This window comes from Ovis canadensis, chromosome 9 (assembly GCF_042477335.2).
Source record: "Ovis canadensis isolate MfBH-ARS-UI-01 breed Bighorn chromosome 9, ARS-UI_OviCan_v2, whole genome shotgun sequence".
NCBI classification, from domain to species: domain Eukaryota; kingdom Metazoa; phylum Chordata; class Mammalia; order Artiodactyla; family Bovidae; genus Ovis; species Ovis canadensis.
In genome coordinates this window covers 45,480,166-45,503,032 of record NC_091253.1, presented here as the reverse complement: position 1 = coordinate 45,503,032, position 22,867 = coordinate 45,480,166, and the positions used below count along the sequence as shown (strand labels likewise).

The 22,867-nt window shown below is 42.5% G+C and overlaps 1 protein-coding gene across 1 annotated transcript in view; it reads right to left on the bottom strand.

Moving 5' to 3' along the window:
• The window catches only part of RP1 (RP1 axonemal microtubule associated), a 140,435-nt gene that overhangs the window by 3,120 nt on the left and 114,448 nt on the right, over positions 1-22,867 (bottom strand). The window contains exons 16-17 of the mRNA XM_069600019.1: positions 16,119-16,296; positions 14,237-14,365 (exon numbers count right to left, since the gene is read on the bottom strand). Of these exons, the coding sequence (XP_069456120.1) occupies positions 14,237-14,365; positions 16,119-16,296 (307 nt within the window). The remainder of the gene's footprint in view (positions 1-14,236; positions 14,366-16,118; positions 16,297-22,867) is intronic.

Genomic DNA, 22,867 nt, shown 5'->3' with positions numbered 1-22,867 from the left:
ATGCAGGATTAAACACACATATTCAATTATATCATCTGATGTGTGCCAACATGTGATAAATGGTCAGTAAATACAAGTTGCTGTTATATTCTTATACTATATATGCTATGCTATAATATATACTAGAGTATATATTATATACACTATATAAGCTCACTCACTCGCTCAGTAACTTCAGTGGTGTCCAACTTTTTATGACCCCAAGGACTGTAGCCCACCAGGCTCCTCTGCCCATGGAATTCTCCAGGCAAGAACACTGGAATGGGTTGTCATGCCCTCCTCCAGGGGATCTCCCCAACCCAGGAATCAAACCCACCATCTCTTGTGTCTCCAGCATTGGCAGGTGGGATCTTTACCATTAGTACCACCTGAGAAGCCCCATATAAGTATGCACTGTATATATTATATTATACACTATATGTATATTATATTTTACATATATGCATATTACATATATATATTATACATTATATTATAAATATATATATACTTATACTATATATAAACTATTAAAGTATATTATACTCTCTCATTGCCAAATACAGTACCTTGTACATAGTTGGTGATGGAGTCAATGTAATTCAGGCGATGGCCCTCTCCCACCCAGGCCCCTCTTTTCAGAAGAAACAACCCTTGGAGAGCAAGGTTTGTACCAAATGACCTGCCTCTCATCCTAGCCAATTGGAGGACAGATTAGTTAATCAGGTGTTCTCTCTAAATATTTTGACCTCAGAGTTACAGAAACGGCGATCTGAGAATGCCACCCCAGGAGGCATCACAGTGCCCGTACTGTTAAGGACGGTTGGTGTTCTGGAACCCAAGCTGACTGCAACTCAAAGAGATGGGTGAGAAGAACATTCCAGAAGCAGCTCATCTCCAGAGACAAGACAGCAGACTTTCAGTGAAGTGACACCTTGACAATCTAGAGAGCATGACTGGCTGTCTGCTCACTTTCCAGCTTACCAAGTTCAGCTTTATTTCCTGAAGCTGGGTTCCACGAGAAGTACCTTCAAAACTACCATTTCTAAAATAAGCTTTAATGAATTTCTCATCCTTGCAACCAAACCTGAGTTTACTGACTGACCAATTAATGTTTTAAAAAATCATACTCTAGTCTTGTGTTCAGTCCACTTATGGGAAGTCTCTATTGTGATTTCTTTTTTTTTCCTTCAGAAACTGCTGGACTAAAACAAGCTCTGAAGCTAAGCAGGGTTGGGCCTGGTTAGTACTTGGATAGAAAACAAACTCTGACTCTGAAAGCCACAGAGACCTCTGAGCATTAGATGCCTACTAAAAATAACTCTCTTAGCCAGCTCCAGGTTTAGATTCTTAAAGGCTTGAAATCACCAAAACTATTAGTTTTTTTTTAATGTTTATTTTTGGCTGTGCTGGGTCTTCATTGCTGGCTTTTCTCTAGCTGCGGCAAGCAGGGACTACTCTCTAATTGCAGTGCACAAGCTTCTCATTGCGGTGGCTTCTTTTGTTGTGGAGCATGGAGTCTTGGGCACATAGGCTTCAGTAGTTCTAGCTCGTGGGCTCCAGACCACAGGCTCACTACTTGTGGCGCACAGGCTTAGATGCTCCGTGGCATGTGGGGAACCCGTGTCTCCTGCATTGGCAGGCAGATTCTTCACCACTGAGCCACCAGGGAAGCCCAAAGTGTTAACTCTTAATTCCCTCAGTGGCCGTCATTTCTATGAATTTTTTTTTAATAGTTGTATTTTTACAAAGAGCCATCAGTTCTTTCCTCATGTATCATTTCTAGTGAACAGAACAGGACAGATTTTAGTTGCTAGATGAGAACTGTTTGCAGGACACAAGTGTTTCCTTCTGCATGTGCCTCCATCTACCTGCCTGGGCACCTGTCTACGCCCATCCTTCAGTTTCTACCCCATCAAGTCCTGCAGAAGGAGCTGAGCAATTAGCCAAGGCCAGTTGTTGAGGACTGAGAACCACATTTCACATCAGGACTCGAACATCCCCCCAAAGTCAGTGAACAGACGGGAGTACTGGAGCAGTGAGCCGGGAGGGGAGCACCGTGATGTCAAAGGCATGGAACTAAAAGCAAACAGCAGGCGCTTGCTTGCCCAAGCACAGCATACCCACTACGCAGCCACAGCAGAAGCTCACTTCAACATTGCTTCCATCACCAGGGAACACCCTTTCACTGGGACAACTCGGAGACACAAACACAGAAGAAAACTTTTCTCGCCTTTTATGATTCAAGTCAACAAGCCATAGAAATCTGCATGATCTTGCCCTAAGACACGTGGGCTCTTTCAGGTGGTGGGGGGGCGGTGGTGCGAGAAGGTGGTAGAGATTAGATAGTGTCTGAGATACATTTTGGATATGGCAACCACTCATTCACACCGAAAATGGCAGAAGGAACATAAATGCTTGTAAGAAGGCTGTCTCCACACCGCTCCGAGAGATGAGCAGAACTTCCGCCTGTGCCTCATTCTGTCAGTTTCCACCATCGCCACTTGTCACTTTAGTACCAAGGACTGGCTCAAACTGACAAAGAGAGCCCAGGAGCCAGCAGCAGAACAAATACATGCTCAGAATAGCAAGAAATGATTAACAGTGGCCTCGTTTGGGGAAAAAAAAATCAGTAGAGTTAAATGATTGCTCACTGTCTCATGATAATTTTTATTATTTTCTCTCCCCTACAAAAATAGTATTTTATATTTTTATACCTTATCAAAATTTTAACCTCTTTTCTTATCCATGTTATTCATTATTCCCCTTTCTTTTCCAGAAAGGGAAAATAAAATCATTTGTACATGCACTGAGCACTGAAGAATTGATGCTTTTGAACTGTGGTGCTGGAGAAGACTCTTGAGAGTCCCTTCTGCAAGGAAATTAAACCAGTCAATCCTAAAGGAAGTCAATCCTGAATACTCATTGGAAAGACTGATGCTGAAGTTGAAGCTCCAAAACTTTGGTCACCTGATGCAAAGAGCTAACTCATCAGGAAAGACCCTGATGCTGAGAAAGATTAAGGGCAGGAGGAGAAGGGGGCAAAAGAGCATGAGATGGCTGAATGCCATCACCAACTCAATGGACATGAATCTGAGCAGACTCTGGGAGGTAGTGAAGGACAGAGAAACCTGGGATTCTGCATTCCATGGGGTTGCAGAGCTGGACACTGGCTGAGTGACTGAACAACACGGGCTGAACTAGTTTGAAAGCAAATGAATACATAAACAATTTTTAATGACACATCTGAGGATGTTACAGAGGGGACTCATTAGGTGACCTGTGAGGTTTCTTCCAACCTGAGATTCCACTGTGCTTTCCACTAGTTCCTCCCTCTCTTCCTGCCACTCCCTCCCCCCTTCCATTTTTACAACTGGCTGAGTCCCTACTTGGTGTAAGAATCCATGTTGAAGAATAAAAACAAATGTGTGTGACCCCACTCTTAGGACGGTTATCATCTAGCATGTGAGGCAAACGGTTCACAAGGATGGTGGCCACTGGCAGGTCTCAGCACCACGTGGAGGCCTGAGTAAAGGCTGGAGAACTTTCCAGAGAAGAGCTCCCCTCTGATTGGACAAGGGGAGAAAGCTTTGTAGCATGGGCAGCACTTCACCCTGGGCGTTGAAGGGTCTGTATTTCAATAAGCAGTGTGTGTGTGTTCATGCGCACACTCAGGCATATCTGACTCTCCTCGCAACCCCATGGACTGTAGCCCACCAACTTCTCTGCCTGTGGGATTTCCCAGGCAAGCATACTGGAGTGGATTGCTATTTCCTTCTCCAGGGAATATTCCTGACCCAGGGATTGAACCCTGTGTCTCCTGCCTCTCCTGCACTGCAGGTGGACCCTCTACCACTAAGCTACCAGGAAAGTCGAGACATAGTTAAACCTTTTAGGTCCCGTGCTCTAATCTCCAGCCCCTTCTTTCATGTGATTTCCCACAATACTTAGGGTGTCTTGATGAGCACATGCCCTTAGGCTCAGGTGAACACACACACAATTCTAACTTATTCTATTCCAGGAAACATGGAGGATGCTGAACAGAAAAACGATGGACCTGAACTTGAGAAAAGTCTTCTGAGATCTTGAAGAGGTAGGCTAGATGTAAACACAGAAACGTGACCCAGAAGTAGCGGGTTAGTGTCATGTGCTTTGGTACAGGTTTACTGAGCCCAGCCCCCGGCTGGAGGGCAGGTTCCAGGCAGAGGGGACAGCCCTCTTCTTAGCTCACAGTAAAGACACTGGTGAGAGCCCGAGAGGCTCCAGGCAGTGCGTCGGAGCTGAGAAGGGCACCGGGCGGCCCGGGAGCAGAGAGAAGCCGAGTCTGCAGCCTCCTGACCTGTCAGCCACCCCAACCTGTGGCCCCAGCAGCTCCCGCTGCAGGACAGGGAGTTGACTAGAGACGGTCCTCAACGCGGGGTGGGGCCTTCCTCTCCGCTCTGCCCATATGCTAGCCTCACGGGCATGCAGGGAGGTGAGCTACCTTCATAGAACAGCAGACCCCCTTTTGCACAGTCAGCAAGATGGCGTCGAGCGTCAGGAAATGGGCAGCCTGGGCTGGAGCAGAGCTGGCATTCCAGCTGCGGACAGACCCAGGACCTGCTGACACTGTGTTGTCCAGAGTGGACACCTTCCCGAGTCTGCTTTCCTTCCACTTTTACACAAAGGAAATTATCTCAACCTTTCTCAAAAAAAAAAAAAAAAAAAAAGGCCTCCTGGCTAGAAATGAGGCTGAAACACTTACAAGCGTTGGCTTCAGCCTCAGCCTGGAGAACCTGGTGGGGCTGCCTGTCCTCAGTCCTTAGGATAAAATGCCTCGAGGTCCCCTCCCTCCACCACCCCACGATTTGGTTTTATGAGGACAGAGCTGGTTGTGCTGCTCTGCCCTGACAAGTACAGTTAGGTAGTTGTTTTAAAATGTCATTTATTTGTATTTAACTTTTCAGTTTCTGCATCCATAAATCCCTTCCTATTTAGAATCCCCCGGGGTAGGCCTTTATTTCCAATAACCTGCTTGCACGAGCTCTTGTCAAGGCCACTTCCCAAACCTGCCGGTTGGAATGGAAGGTGACACTGAGAGCTTCCTCGACTGGAAGCTGAAAAACTTTGCGGCTGCTAACTGTCTGCGGACCTAGACCTTCCACGGTAAAGTGGGTTCATGCATATATTCATAAAAGACATCATTTCTATTAAGAAGTAGCTGCTAGCTTTGGACGGAGGAGCCTGGTAGACTGCAGTCCATGGGGTCACTAAGAGTTGGACACGACTGAGCGACTTCACCTTCACTTTTCACTTTCATGCATTGGAGAAGGAAATGGCAACCCACTCCAGTTTTCTTGCCTGGAGAATCCCAGGGACAGTGGAGCCTGATGGGCTGCCCTCTATGGGGTCGCACAGAGTTGGACATGACTAAAGCGACTTAGCAGCAGCAGCAGGAGAAGCAGCTAGTTTTTAAAATATTATTTCATTATTAAAAGTCTACACACATGCACAGGCACATGTCCAAAAACACTACAAGTTTGATGATAAACAGAAGTCTAGAGATTCCTAATTTAATGTTAATAAACTTGCAGTGGATAGTACTCCACTCAAATAGTATATGGATTAAAGGTGCCTCCCAAGTTCACGTCCACATAGAATCTCAGGATGTGACCACATCACATGGAAAGAGGCACTCGGCAGATGTAACTGATTAAGATGAGGTCAGACTGGAGTAAGGCCAGCCAGCCCTCTGCTCTAGGGTCCTCATCAGAAGAGGAGGAGCAACACAGAGACACAGAGATAAACAGGAAACAGCCTGTGATGACAGAGGCAGAGACTGGAGCTACGCAAACGTAGGGGCACCACAGGCTTCTAGCAGCATCTGACCAGACAAGACACTAGAAGAGAGGAGAAAGAGCGACCCGAGATGTCAGGGCCCTGATGACCTGCATTTCAGACTTACAGCCTCCAGACCTATGAGAGAATACAGTTCTGCTGCTTCAAGCCACCAAGACTGCAGAATACCAAGTCTATAATTTGTTAGAGCATTCACTGGCAACTAATACAAATAGTGAAAAAGACTCTACCTACCATGTGTGTGTGCTCAGTAATGTCCAACTCTTTGTGCACCTATGGACTGTAATCTGGCCAGGTTCCTCTGTCCATGAGACTCTCCAGGCAAGAATACTAGAGTGGGTTGTCATTTCCTCCTCCAGGGATCTTCCCAACCCAGGGGTTGAACTTGTGTCTCCTGCATCTCCAGCATTGGTAGGTGGGATGTTTACCACTGAGTCACCTATCACTATAGTAAAGAAGAATATTTACTTCAATTCATAGTTGAATGTTGACCTGATACAGATGCAAATTTTGCTTGCTCCAAACTTCAAGCAGCCAGCTCTTCTGTGTGAATGGTAGAAATTCAGTGTCGTATACTCTATCTATGGGCTTCCCAGGTGGCTCAGTGATAAAGAATCTGCCTGTGATGCAGGAGATGTGGGTTCGATCCCTAGGTCAGGAAGATCCCCTGGAGAAGGAAATAGCAAGCCACTCCAGTATTCTTGCCTGGGAAATCCCATGGACAGAGGAGCCTGGCGGGCTACAGTCCATAGGGTCACAAAGAGTCAGACACAACTTAGTGACTGAGAACACACTCCGTATTTATGCACAAAAGGCAAAAATATGAAGTGTTCAGGTATAGAAATAAAATACAGCCATAAGGATGTGGGTGTTCAATTGAGAAGATGCACATTCCCGCAGGAGGTGTCTATGTCCTCCCCATCGCTGGGTTTTGTGTTTCAGCCACGCCTCTCCCCACTTAACTCATGAAAGGAACCAACACCTGGTGAGCTTTCTCTCTGCCCTGGTTCAGCCCTGCTGTACATTCTTTTCCACGAGGAAGCATCAAGAAGCATGACTGGGATTTCTTCCCTTTGCCCTCTGATGTGCACTCCAAGCACCCCTGCTGTGTGCACCCCAGCACCCGTGCCCACTATGAGACCAGCAGCCCAGCGTGGCCGTGCCCCACCTCCAAGTCCGCAGGGCTGCTACCTTTCGCCAGAGAAGGTGCATGCGGATGCCACCCCAGCTCCCTGATACCACCTTTTTGCAGAACCATCACTGAGACTTGTCACTGGCCTCACAGAGTAATAGCATCTTCTACAGTTTCCCCAGTGAACTGCTTCCATGAGAAATGTATGGATCTGGGGTGAAGACAGAGAAGACCCCACAGGGAGCTCCTGAGTCCAGCACGAGACCGTGCGGGCAATGACAATAGTCTGAGGGTGGCCCAGCAGCTGGGCACTGCCTCAGAGCTAAGGCTGCTGCAGTTAGCATCAGAAGCGGATAACGAGGAGAGCAAGACAAGCAAATTACTTTTTGATCCATTAAAAATGTATTTGTGGTTATGCTTCTTTCTCTCCTGGAGTTTTATTTTCTTCACTGGAGTCGTGTCCAGGGTAATAAATAGGCAAACCCTGACACGAAGGCCTCCAGCCTGTGGCTCTTATTACATTCCTGCCCCAGGAGCAGCCTGTTAGGTGGTCAGGTTGATGGCCTGATAGCACATTTACTTTCCGTGAACGCTGACTTTCCTTGAGGCACAAGGGGCCAATCCCTCTTCTGCCCCCTCCCTCCCCTCATTCTCTCTCTCCTTTCTTTCTCCTGTACACCCTCTCCTGTGCCTTTTTCTGTAAACCATGTGAAGCACATTCCTGTGTTCGCTGTGAACAAGCACCTTGGAACCTTCATCCCTAAACAGAACCACTTTTTCATGTCAGAATCTCACTGAGGTTTCCAGAGACACAGGACCCGAAGCAGGTGCTAAAAAGGAACAGAGAAACATCCCCACCCATCACCTCCTCTCATGTTCCTGCTGAGAACAACCACCTGAAGATCATCTGAGGGAGGGTCAGGAATTTACTTACTTCTGGGACATTTCCAGAACCAACAGTTGCCTATAACTACGGTTCAGCTACTTGGTGTAAAGGGCAGATCCAGCGTTGCTGTAGGTCCTTGTGGCACAGGTCATCCTAACAGCTGTCTGCACGGTTGCTGTTGTTCAGTCACTCAGTCGTGTCCAACTCTGCAACCCCATGGACTGCAGCATGCCTGGCTTCCCTGTCCTTCACTATCTCCTGGAGTTCGCTCAAACTCCTGTCCATCAAGTCAGTGATGCTATCTAACCATCTCATCCTCTGTTGCTCCCTTCTCCTCCTGCCCTCAGTCTTTCCCAGCATCAGGGTTTTTTCCAATGAGTCAGCTCTTCACATCAGGTGGCCAAAGTATTGGAGCTTTGGCTTCAGCATCAGTCCTTCCAATGAATACTCAGGATTGATTTCCTTTAGGATTGACTGGTTATGCATTCATTTTAAAAGCTGCTCCTTCTTTACCATTCTGGGTAATCTCTGTCATTATAACAGCAGGCATTTTTCCCCTTCAATTATAATAATAATCACCATTCATTAGCTCCTACTATACAGTAGGCTCTGTGTTGAGTGCTTCATATTTATTTCTCACCCCATAAACTAAATCAAATTATGATGTCTGTTTTAAGATAAGAAAAAGAGGCAGAGGTTAACTAACATGCCCAGATCATGCAATAAGGAAACCATGTATGTCACACTCTGAAGCCCTGGTGCTTGAACACACCAGACAGGCGCTGGGTACTCCTCTATACACAGTTCCCCACACACAAAGCCTTTCACTCTGTGCTGGGCACTGTCCTAAACACTGAACCTGCATCATCACATCACCTTGCTCACCCCTAACACTATCCTAAGCAGCACTGAGCCCTGTTAAATGGGTGGACAGACTGGAACTCAGAGTTTAAGGCATCGACCCGGCATCCACAGGCAGCAATCGAGAACTAAACTTGAAACCCAGGTAGGCAAGCATGCACCCTATGCAGTCCACTGGATGGACTGTCAAAGGCTACTGACCCAGGGAAGATCACAAGTCAGTCAAACATAATTTACAACCTGACCTTCAACACCCAAATGCTGGAGATGAGCAAAGGACTGTTCTTCTCAAACCATCCAGAACCTCAGAAACCCACTTGGAACTTCTTCAGACCCGAGACAGCAGTGCAATCAGATCTCTAGTGAGGAAAACCCAAAGCACGTCTGTGAGCCCTGGAACAACCCAAGATCTAGGTCAGTAGAAGATGCTTTAAGAGGCTAATCATTTTACTTAGTACCTAAGATGTTCCCTGGTGGCTCAGATGGTAAAGCGTCTGCCTATAGTGCGAGAGACCTGGGCTCCATTCCTGGGATGGGAAGATCCCCTGGAGAAGCAAATGGCAAACCACTCCAGAACTCTTGCCTGGAAAACCCCATGGACGGAGGAGCCTGGTAGGCTACAGTCCAGGAGGTTGCAAAGAGTCGGACACAACTGAGCAACTTCACTTTCACTTTAGCCATTGAAAAGGATTGTCTTTACTCAATTCAAGAAAATGTTATGTAGTTCCTACTATTTTTCTGGGCACAGTGTTAGGTTCATGGCTCTCTAAGTATTAATGGAGGAGAATAAAAATCTGAAAAATAATAAGAATCTGACCTTGGAGATACACACTGACTATTGAGAAAGGCAGATATAGAGGTTTGATTTCAAACAAGCAGACACACTCATGGAAAACAAAAGAAAAACTATGAAGTGGCAAAGTAGCAGAAAGGAGGGAGTGTTTCACTATGGAGGGTAGGCAGGGAGGTGTCACAGAGGGAACCGCATGCTGGGTGTACAAGGAAGAGTCAGAATTTTGCAGAAAGAAGAAGGGAAAATCTTTCCCGGTGAAGGGAACGGCTCAACCAAACACGCAAGGTTTGAAGCAGTGGACACAATGGAAGGACCGCATGTGGTGACATGTTGACCACGACATCACAGAGGTGTCACATGAGATGAAGGGAGACACAGACAGTGAGATGGTGGAGGGCACTGGGCAGGTGGGGAGGGAGTGGGAGCAGCGCTGTGCAGGCACCGTTTGCTAAAGTCTGGGGGCAAGATGGTCGGCACACTAAAAACATCAGTCTGAAACTGGTGAGCCATACGGAGCAGGGAGAGATCTGGGTGGGAAGGCCAGTGAGCAGTGAACAGTAAACAGATGAACAAACCTTGGAGCAGGGTCAAGACATCATGGTTACTTGGTTTCAGCTTTGGGGGTATGAATGCACAATTTTGTACGTGTGCTTCTGTGTACTTGTTTGTTTGACTTAATCTGCAAACGAGTTGCAAATCTTCAAATCCTCTTCTTTCTGTTCTTACATTTTCACAAACATGAAGTATTTGCACAAACATAACACATTGTCAGAGTGCACTCATATTACAAAAACTGATGACTTAATATGGTATAATCTATAATACAGAACAATGTATCAAAGTTTCTGCTGTTATCAATTAAATATGAATTCAATCTAATGCCCTGATCTTTTGGAAATGAACCAAAGTCCATTAGTCTCAGACCATAAATTTATCCATTTGAGAAATATAAAAGCACTAGCTTTTGTTGACTAGAAGTTTAAAATATTCTAAGCTGGAAGAACATTTGATGGGGTCTCTAGATTAGCTGGCAGGCTCCTTCAGGGTGTTTCTGAATAAAATCTATAGTCCTAAACAAACAAAGTTAGGCAGATATTGGTATTTTTTTGAAACTGAGCAGTGAATATATGAGTATTCATTACTTCATCCCCTCTACTTTTACTTGTTTGAAATTTTCCATAATGAAAAATATCCTTTTGAAAACAGTACTTCTTCCTTGAACTCTACTTACCCTAATAAAATGAACACAAAAATTCAACTTAGCCCTGAAGGAAAAAGCTGCAAATTTAATAGCACTATGCCTCTGTTTACCACTACAAAAGTACCATTTATTGTATATGTGTGGTATTATAAGTTCTAAATCTTTGTCTTCCTTCCATGTAGATAAAAGTAGCTCTATTTTTCTCTTTTAATAGATGAGCATTTTAAATACAGAAGATAGTCTTATTTTACCTGTAATACCTAATTTCCCGAACTATGAACATCTGGCCCCATCCTGGACGCTCACTGACAAACATAATCTCATTCTTAATCTCAGCTGTTTCTGATGTCTTTGAAAGTATGAAATAAGATTTCTGAAGTATTTTTCAACTAACATGATTTTAATATCAATGGCTAATGTGACCCAAATCTATCTAGCATGACAGCTAAATTGCAAAACTAGGAGGAAGATATTTCTTGTGCCAAACAACTTTTAACTACTGTCTGATGGAAGTAGAAAAAAGACCGCTAGAGTCATGATCTAATTAGTCAACAATGAATGGGAGTCTTTCAGGTAATGCTCATGGAGCAGGAGATTTTTTTCCCAGCTAAGCCATAGATACTTAAAAAATCATTTCCAGTGCAACCAGAGAAGACAAAGTTTAAACAAGTGGGCATTTTGTAGATGGCATGTGTAGTAGGAGAGCTTTATCATCTGGATTTCCAGGATTCCATGTCTAAATCAAAACTTGTGCCATGTCAGCATTTAGAATGGCTTCATAAATTACTCTCATAATCATGCTCACTTGTTCAATTGTGTCCGAATTTTTGCAACCCCATGGACTGTAGGCCGCCAGGTTGCTCTCTCCATGGGATTTCCCAGGTAAGAATACTGGAATGGGTTTTCATGCCCTCCTTCACAGGATAAATTACACTCAGTCTTCTCTTTATCCATTTTGGCTCACTCTCCATTTCTACTGCATTACCATCAACCACATTAAAGAACTTGTAATTCTTTGTACAATGAATTAATGATTTAAACTTCATTCTGTGTCTGGCATGCCCTAGATACTGTGTTCATCTCATTTATCCATTTTTGACCCCATGTTTTTGAGTGACTGTTCCATGCTTAACTGGCTCACTAGAAGTTAGATGTTTTGTTTCAAGAAGTCAGATGTTTTGGCTATCACTGTATGACCTTACATCTGATCTTTAGTTGGCACACAACACATATTTGATGATTTATTAAATGAAAGAATGATTTTTAAAGGTCTATACTTATCATGAAGCCTAATTTTATCACTTTTGAAAATAACTTGGCCTGCTCTGCCTCACTGTAAAACTTATTTTAATTCCTTAAAAACTTAACAGCGGCATTAATAAGGGATTAACACCCAAACTATTTAAAAAATAATAGCAAAAAACAAAGAATTCAATTTTTAAAAGGACAGGAACTAAGGAGACATTTTCCTAAGAATACATCCAAATGGTCAACAGGTACACGAAAAGATGTTCAATGTCACTCATCAGCAGGGAACTACAAAATAAAACCACAATGAGGTATTACCTCACACCTGTTAGAATGGCTATTATCAAAAAGACTAGAAATAAAAGTGCTGGTGAGGATATAGAGAAAAGAGAACACTTGTGCACCATTTGAGGGAATGTAAATTGGTACAGCTACTGTCGAAAACAGTATGGAAGTTTCTCAAGAAGTTAAAAACAGAACTGCCATACAATCCAGTAATTCTACTTCTGGTTATTTACCCAAAGAAAATGAAAACAAGGTATCAAAGATATATGTGTATTCACATGTTTATTGCAGCCTTATTCATAATAACCAAGATGTGGAAACAACCTAAGTGCCCCCAAACAGATGTATGGAGAATGGAAATGCATATAATACACATAATAATAGTATAATTATAATTATACTATTAATTATACTAATAATTATAATACTATAATAATAGTAATGCATAGAAATTATTATTCAGCCATGAGAAAAAAGGAAATGCTGCCACTGCAGCAACACAGATGGACCCTGAAGACCCTGTGCTGAGTAAGATAAGTCAGAAAGAGACAAATATGATATCACTTTTACATGGAATCTTAAAAGAGCTGAACTCATGAAAATAGAAAGTAAAATGGTGGTTACCAAGGACAGGAGTAGGGGGAGAATTAGGAGAGATATTTAAGGTACAAACTTGCAAATAAGACCTAGAGAACTCATGCACCTTGTAGTGATTACAAACAACAAGATTGTATGATAAACATCAAATTTGCTGAGACTAGACCCTAATTATTCTCATCACAAAGAAGAAATAAACATATAATGATAGAGGTGTTAGCTAATGTTACAATGGCAATAGTATTGCAGTACATAAATGTATCAAAATAAGCTGTACACCTTAAAAAAAATTAACAATGGTAACATTTTTAAATGTTTCTGCCAGAACAAACTTGCATAAAATATGTAGAAGATTTTTCTCTTAAGTATTTTGCTACTCATAAAAAAAATATTCCTAGAAATTTCAACTAGCATGCTATTTTCTTTCCTTTCTTTCTGTTTTTTTAAGCATGCTATTTTCAACCAAGGAAAATTTTACTTAATGTGGCCATTCCAGATTTAGGGGCCCTTACTTCCTGACACAAGATTAAACTCCCCATCTGTGAAAAAAATGTAACTAAATATATGTTTTTCATGCAGTGTGATTTGTCACATGGCTCCATGGATTCATGACATGACATGAAATACAAAACTGGGCCTGGTCCAATGCAATAAAAACCAAAAGGCTAACTCCCCCGCCCCTCTAGTTGACCGTGGGGTTTTCAGCAAGAAACATCTATGTTCTGTCACTTTCTAAAGAACAGAGAGCACATGCAATAACTCATTTTCGAAAAGCAGCTTTTTTAAAGATAACATTATACCTGTCTCTCAAGATGGATTTAAGAAAAATGGTTCACAGACAGTGGTCATTATTTCATTTTGCCCAAAGATGACTACCTTCTGATGCACAGAATTTATCAGATATCATTCATCTTGCTTGTCAGTCAAAAGAACATAATACATTTAAGAACGAGGAAAATAATTAAACATACTGAGAGATGGAAACTAAAACTCCAAACTTCTGAGGCCTAGAGTACTTTATTCGTGCCTTAATTTCTGTATCAGGAAAATGGGGGAAGTTATTTTTGTTGTTGCTGAGTCTTTGGTGAGAATTTGCTGTTATTCATTAAAAAAAAATCATAAAATATTTTGTAAGTAATAGTTCAATATCATGTCATCATTTAATACCACTTTCCTTTCAAGTATTGTTCTGGAGTGAACACTGAATTCAAGAGAGAGAAAGAAACATTTTAAAATATACGTAATCTCTGCAATATGAAAACGAAGCATGAAAAAGCAAGATAACAGCCGAAAGCAAGTTCACGTGGTATAATGTAACCTATATTATAAAAATAACATGGGGCTCTTCCTGAGGTAGACACAGAAAAAGCAGTGCAGACAAACAAACCATAAGAAGAGAAAACAGCGGCTTCTTACGTGCAGTTGAAGAAGAGGCTCCTCTGGCCTCTGGTTCTGATGGCATTTCTTGCTGGTTTCTTGACTCAAGGATCTTCTCCTCTTCTTGGCTGGGTGTTACAGACATACCACTTGGGTTTTCTCTGCCAACTGAAATTAAGATTTGGAAAGATTCTATCCTCTCAAACCATTTGTTTCTTCTCAGAAAACCCACCATCTGCCCAAATATGCAAGTTTAAGTTTTGCTATTGTTTCCACTTCGATGCCGTCAGAGCTCTTTACTCTGCACTACACAGTAACCAGAAAAATGATTTTTTTATAGCAGCGGGCTGCACATGAGTGGTATCCCTATTAAATCTGTGCACTCCTTTTAAATCTAACCAATAGTTTAACGCCATAATATGAATTGAATGACTTATTCAAGATGTTTTTCTTATAGCTTCTAAATGGGTACACTGCCTACATCAAAAGGTAAACCTGACTAAAACATTGTTCAAAAATGCTTTATGTAACTCTACCAGAAATTTAAGAATCAAAGAAATATATATATATATATATATATATATATATACACACATACCTACAAGTGAAGAAAACATTAGCTAGTTTTCTGCCTTTTATTTAGAAACAAGTTGTTTTGGCGTCTTGTTCAGAAATAGATATCCCCAACCTAGCTATGCGGAGAAGGCAATGGCACCCCACTCCAGTACTCTTGCCTGGAAAATCCCATGGACAGAAGAGCCTGGTGGGCCACAGTCCATGCAGTCACTAAGAGTCAGACATGACTGAGCGACTTAACTTTCACTTTTCACTTTCATGCATTGGAGAAGGAAATGGCAACCTACTCCAGTGTTCTTGCCTGGAGAATCCCAGGGACGGGGGAGCCTCATGGGCTGCCATCTATGGGGTCGCACAGAGTCGGACACAACTCAAGCGACTTAGCAGCAGCAGCAGCAGCAACCTAGCTATGAAATTAAAAGATGCTTGCTGCTTGTTATGGCAAACACAGACAGTTTAAAAAGCAGAGACATCACTTGACTGAGTGACTGATCAACAACAACAATAGATAAAGATACAGATATTATATATACTACCCCCAAGATACATATTATATTTATGTATCACTCATCTGATAGGATATTCATTTTAAAAATGTTGAGAATTTTATATCCATCTCCACATAAAGTATAGGTAGATCTTGTTAGGAAAAGAGAAGTTAAGTAAGAGACAGACAGACAAAGAAAATCATCTAGATTTTGATTAAATCAAAATCCATGGGACTAAACAGGATAAAAATTATATCACAAACTGAATTTTGAGATAATTTAAGAACACATTAGAGTTACTCCATTAACCTTTGCTCAGGCAAATATGTTCTAAGCTTCGGTTGTTTAAACAAAGCCCTTAAAACCTTACTTCACTTTGCTAGAAAACCTGAACTTAAATATGAGGGAAACCAGTTTCAAAATATTCACATTTCTATCCCATTCTTAGAATTTTTATCCCAAATCCTATTTTAATTCAAATCCCATTAGTGCTGATCTTTTTATCTCCTTTTACACTGTGAACATTAAAAATTAATCACAATGAAGCTGAGAATGTTTCTAACAACCCCACCCCCTCTCTGAATACGAGACATCCTTAAATAACAAAATACAAGCATGCATACACACACACCCATACACACATGCACACATCCAATTTAAACAACTACAAAAGAGCTTAATGTAGCAAAAAAATTCTATACCTAACATTAAACATCTGAGAATTTGAGGTGTGTCTTTATTATGCCTTTTTCACTGTTTCTAGAATAACAAAAATGTAAATACGGTGAAATTATCAGTCATTGTACACACATCATGACAAAACAAATCAAAATGGAAACATTTCAAGGTAAACGTACATTTGATGACTTGTGGATAGAAGAAAACACTCCCGTTCTCAGTATAAACAACTGGTTTTGCCTGTCCATCTGACTGAAGTCCAACAAACAATCCTGGGCTCTTCACCGATTCCAGGCTTATACATGCATTTTCCAAGTTCTTCTTAATTTTAAAATGACAGTCACTGTCTCCTATACCCTATAATCAAGAGAACATTATTTCATAGATATGAACAACACTGAAGGATAGAACTTAAAACCAGTTATTTCACAAGAACATAATTTTGCTTCAAGTCCTCTTGACAAATTTAGAAGCTGTTTGCACAAAGCCCACTATGTGCTTCACCTGCTCCATAAGATCCGGAAACAGAGGCCAGTGATTGGCTGAGCGAGTGGACACAGGACTCTACATCTCAGAGGGCCTTCACATGAGTAGAGGGCAGTGTGTGCCCATTACCTCCAGACCTGCCCGCCCCTGTAAGTGAGGATGGAAAGCTGACATATGAGTGTTTTGGAAACACTCTAAAGTAGTGTTGGAAAAGAGGGCAATTCCTACAAGTCCATTTACATTTAAACAGAAACCAGGTGCTTCCCTGGTGGTCCAGTGGTTAAGAATCCGCCTTGCAATACAGGAGACACAGGTTCTATCCCTGGTCCTGGGGGACCCCACAAGCCCCTGAGCAACTAAGCCTGTGTGCCACAACTACTGAACTCATGCTCTAGAGCCCATGCTCTGCAACAAGAGAAGCCACTGAAATAAGAAGCCAGCACACCACAATGAAAAGTAGCCCCTGTTTGTGCAACTAGAGAAAGCCCATGCACAGTAATGAAGACCCAGCACAGCTAAAAATAAATACATAAATAAAACAAATTTTTAAAGAAAACAAACATAAACCAATTTTCACCAGTATAGAGTCCACATAAATGACTCAAGGCCTGTAGAGAAAAACATTCAATACAGTATTGCAAAGTAAAATAAAGTAAAAATAAAATTTAAAAAAAAAAATTCAAGAACCAGATGCCAAAGGAGTAATCTACACATCCTTCAGATTATCAAAATCACCTCTTTTTATGGCATTTAAAATCTAATATTAGAAAACATTTCACTTTTTGTTGCTTTAAAAAGTCTTCTTATAAGATTTAGGAGTTCTGAAAAATAGGTTTTGTGAGACTGGACTGAAATTTCCAATATTATCTATTATTTGTAAAAGATAACTGCATTCAGGTCCCTGCCCTCCAAAGTGAGTTTCTTTTAGGTAAGAACCAAATGTCTGTTGTCTGTTCTCTCCCATAATGCAAATATGAATTAAGCAACCTCTACAGTCTGTTCTTGTTTTGGATACAATAAAACTCTGGCTTTGATTTGTATGGCCAAGTAGAGGACACAACGACATATACAAATAAAAACACAATATGTAAGGCCAACAGGATAGAGATGAATTCCTTCAGTTTGGGGAGAGCAAAGTCACTAAACCCTGGAGAATAAGGAAGAAACTCAATAAACGTTTGTTAGCTCTAGAAATAGTTATCCATTTTGATCATTTCTAATCTCATAATTTCTTCATGCAATGTCTTTCCCTCTCTTTTTGATAATGAAAAATGGTATTATTCCCTCTAAAATTCACCATTTCAAGTGATAGGCTTTAGGACACACTATGGTGGCTAAGACAGTAAAGTCTGCCTGCAGTGCAGGAGACCTGGGTTCAGTCCCTGGGTTGGGAGGAGTCCCTGAAGGAGGAAATGCCAATACACTCCAGTATTCTTTCCTAGAGAATTCCATGGATGGGCTATAGTCCATGGGGTCAGAAAGAGTTGGACATGACTGAGCAACAAACGCTTTCACTTTCACCCACATTGTGGCATCTTGGTCTACTTAATGTTTCAAGCTGGGGTGCAGGAAGGATTTTCTGACTTTTCCCCAAAGCCAATCATAAGACCCTCATGTGGGAAAGGTGTCCTCCCAGGGACTCCTTATCTCCAAGACAGAAGGGTTTTGATGAATAGGTCCTGCCCTTCCCCGAGTCCACCAGGCTTCACTCATACCCTTCTTCATCATCTAATGTCTTTCCATGGATCTCCATTTTTCATCACACTCAGCATAAGAACACCCAGCTTCTTCACTCTGTTCTTAACAAGGGCTGCCCATGGGAAAAAGTAGTTAACCAGAGTCTAATCTTTTTAGGTTTTCAATCATGTCTGACTCTTTGAGACCATGAACTGTAGCCCACCAGGCTCCTCTGTCCATGGGATTTCCCAGGCAAGAATACTGGAGTGGGTTGCCATGCCCTTCTCCAGGGGATCTTCCTGACCCAGGGATTGAACCCTGGTCCCCTGCACTGCAAGTGGATTCTTTACCATCTGAGCCACCAGGGATTTGCATTTTTAGGTTTTATCAGAAGCCTAACTGAGCCAGAAGGAGGGAATTATCCAGCTCCAGCCCTCTCTGGGACAGAGAAGCACTTTTACAGTTCACAGTCCAGAGGTGATGAAATAAAAATTCACATCTTAAGAAAAATTCAAACATAAAACTTTTTCTCAGCCCTTTGGCCTCCTCCCTCCCCTCCGCTGTGCATTGTTTATCTGCATGGTGCATTAATCAGATATCCCCCAATGGCAGAAATACCTGCTCAACCATAAAGATCAATGTTTCTACATCTGGCACTAGCCTCATAACTCTTTAGAAAATAATGTTTCTTTCTCAAGTCCCATAAGGGAGAATGACAACCCACACCCACCTTGTACATGCAGATTATCTTTGGTGAAATTTGTTAAAATGCTGATATGTAATTTCCCGTAAAGATAGTGATTAGTGAAGAACTGACTGGTCAGAGGACTTGGGGAGATACTGGGCTACAACTAATGGAAGTTCTCAGCTTAAATATTTACTCATGACCTTATTAATGTTACTAGCTGAATTATTTGCATTCTGCCTATCTTTTATGTGGGCTTTCCAGGTGGCTCAGTGATAAAGAATCAATCTGCTGCCAACGCTGGCGACGCAAGAAACTTGGGTTCAACCCCTGGATTGGGACGATCCCTACAGGAGGAAATGGCAACCCACTCCAGTATTCTTACCTGGAGAATCCCATGGACAGAGGAGCCTGGCGGGCTACCATCCATGGGATCACAAAGAGTTGAACATGACTGAGCACACACATATCATTGTTTTTTTAATTACCAAATGTGTGACTAAACCTCAGATAAAATTAATGATGACTAGGCAATTTGAAATAATTAACCAAATATATAGTTTTATAAGATCAATGATTAAAAAGCAACAAGAGGGAACCACTTTCTAAACCACAGCAAATTAGTGAGACAGGTGGTCCAGCGGCTTTTGGTTACTGATAACAGGGTCTAGTTAAGTAACAGCACTGATTGGCCATCCACGAAATCCTCTCCTGACTTGGAAATGAGCATTCCTAGTGCTATGGGCAATGGCACCCCACTCCAGTACTCTTGCCTGGAGAATCCCATGGATGGAGGAGCCTGTAGGCTGCAGTCCATGGGGTCGCTAAGAGTTGGACACGACTGAGAGACTTCACTTTGACTTTTCACTTTCATGCATTGGAGAAGGAAATGGCAACCCACTCCAGTATTCTTGCCTGGAGAATCCCAGGGACGGGGGATCCTGGTGGGCTGCCATCTATGGGGTCGCACAGAGTCGGACACGACTGAAGCGACTTAGCAGCAGCAGCAGCAACAGCAGCAGCAGCAGCAGCAGTAGCAGTGCTACTGGACAAAGCTGTTCCCACAAAATGCCTCCCAAAACATCGTCAAAATTAAGACCAAAAGGGAGGGGATTGTAAAATAACGTTGCCTACCATCCAGTTCTACAAACCATTAGCACTGCAAATCTCTGACATATAGTATATCCTAAAAGGAACTCGGGACAAAGATTAGGAGGAAGCACTTGTGCTCTGGGAAAACTGAAGAGCTCTTCAGATGGCTAGATATTTTCAGGAGAAATTTTTTATGAATCTAGATTTTTGCATCTTCCCATTCTTAGAATGGGGCTTCCCAGGAGGCTCAGTGGGTAAAGAATTTGCCTGAAATACAGGAGACGCAGGAGATTTGGGTTCAATCTCTGGGTCAGGAAGATTCTCTGGAGGAGGGCATGGCAACCCGCTCCAGTATTCTTGCCTGGAGAATCCCATGGACAGAGGAGCTGGCAGTCTACAGTACATAGAGTCACAAATAGTCAGACACGACTGAAGCAATGAAGCACGCAAGCACGCATACTTAGAATAGCATTAACACCATTAACTAAGATGTCTGCTTCTCATGACCAGCAGCAAGCTTCTGCTGGGGTTTGTCCGTGATTTCATATACCCCCTTCTCCATAATCACACATATATTGACCTCCCCACTTACCTCTTTGGAACAGTTCTCAAAGCTCTCCAAGAGGCTGTCTCCCAGACTACAGCCTCAGCTTGCTGCTGCTGCTACTAAGTTGCTTCAGTCCTGTCTGACTCCGTGCGACCCCACAGACTGCAGCCTACCAAGCTCTCCCGTCCCTGGGATTCTCCAGGCAAGAACACTGGAGTGGGTTGCCATTTCCTTCTCCAATGCATGAAAGTGAAAAGTGAAAGTAAAGTCTCTCAGTCATGTCCAACTCTTCTAGACCCCATGGACTGCAGCCCACCAGGCTCCCCCGTCCACGGGCAAGAGTACTGGAGTGGGTTGCCATTGCCTTCTCTGCAGCTTGGCTCAAATAAAGTTTTCTATTTCTTTCTTAGATTTACTATTGATTAAATTTTTCATTGACAGAGACATAGATCCACTAAAAACATGACTTATCATTATTTACATAAAATGAAGCTTTTCACTGAATTAACACACTGATCTAGCATCAAGTATACCTGGCCCAGCTCTATGTTTCATAAGCAACTTCATCAAAATATGCATAGTCCTTAACTTTCTAGTTACTTGCATGTGTAGAAATATATTTTGAGTGAAGAGGCAACATTAGATAAAACAGAAGAGAGAATCATACCTACTTTCTACAAACTAAACTCTTGCCAACAAACAAGACTCCTACTGGTATGGGGCGTGTTTGTGCATATATTGTCTTTGGTTTCCTGGTCACTCTACAGCTTGTCTTTCCTACAAATCCTACACCTTTTTCCCTTCATATGCATATTTAGTGACAAGTTCCACCTATGTTGTTGTGAGGCCTGTTTTTCTTCTTTATATTAACAACCATACAATTGTTCCTAGAAAAGGCAAGCATTTTGCATTCATGCTACCTTGAATCCCTTCTACACCCAAATCTATTAAAGTGATTTACTCCTACGGCGTAACAATTTTATGATAACAGAAATAGAAACATTTGTTACAGGATCAGCATCACTTGGTTTAAACATAAGTGTGTTTGCCTGTAAGAAATGTTTTCAAATATACAATGGCAGACACATTGCAAACATTAATGCTTTTATTCAATTCAATTTCTACAATCAGCATCTGCAGAGTAGCTCCCAGGACTGAGGCAGTCAGGTATTTAAGGTATAGTAATGTCCGTTGCATCTTCAATTCCTTTGGAAATCATAAGCATGCCTTACACCAGCCTCAATGCAAATCAGGATAATTAAGGTAATTGCTACCATTCTCTTTTCAAAAGTGAAGTCATTCTAACCCAGGGATTTCTGATCAGATACAGTGAAAGTGAACAATGATGTGCCTGATTGTTATGTATCAATAATAGCTCCTAAGAGCAAAAAAAAGCACATGTTTTCTGACTAAAAAGACCCACCATGGAGACAGGCTGGAACCTGGGACCCTTTGCAGCAGTGCTGAAATGCCTGAACCTGGACAAACACCTCCTCAAAAAACAAAATAGAAACAAACTATACAGGATTAAAAATAACTGAATGCATGCACAGGGGAGGGCAAATGCTGGACAAAAGATACAAAGAGACCAAGAAACCCCAACTGCCATTTCTAAACAGCCTGGAGCAAAAGCAGGGGACTACACATGCCCCCTGCACACATCACATAAGGGATGGGCAAACCACCTAAGCCACCCCTCCTGCGCGACCTGTGGACACATCCCCTCACCCTAGAAGGAGCCAGCTCTCCTGCCTCCGGCAGTGAGCAAGGGCACCTGCTACTTGTTCTCACTCCCTCCTGTGGCAGTGTGCTCAGCCATGCCTGACTCTGTGTGACCCTGTGGACTGTAGCCTGCCAGGCTCTTCTGTCTATGGAAGCCTCCAGGCAAGAAATACTGGAGTGGGTTGCATTTCCTTCTCCACCTGCTGAAGCGGGAACCCCAATAAAGCCTTGCCTGAATTTCTTCTCTGGCCTCTAGTCAATATCTGTTAAGGAGGCCACAAACCTAGTCAACATCACTACCAAAATCTCAGGGGGAGAAGTTTAGTTGGACAACCATATTGAAGGGTTACTAGACAAGTTATGATGTAAAGAAAACACTACGATGGAAACAGTAGAAGTAATATACATATGATGAGAGTTCTGTGCAGGCTCCTCTCTGCCAAAGTACTGACAATCACATAAGTCTACTGAGTAGATCCTGAATATCTAATTGGCTTTTTCAATGAGTCATGAGTCAGGTGGTGCCCCACACAGCACGTGGAGGGGAGACTGGGGGTGGGAGGCTGCCAAATAAAGAGGGTTCTAAAGGCAAGACAGGAGAGTCATTAACAAAAAAGGTTATTTCAGATTAAGTCATCTCCCTTCAGGGACAGAAGGGTCTTATTAGATGGGTTACCTCATCTTCCTTTGTGGGCTGGAAAGGGCCCACATGATCGCTT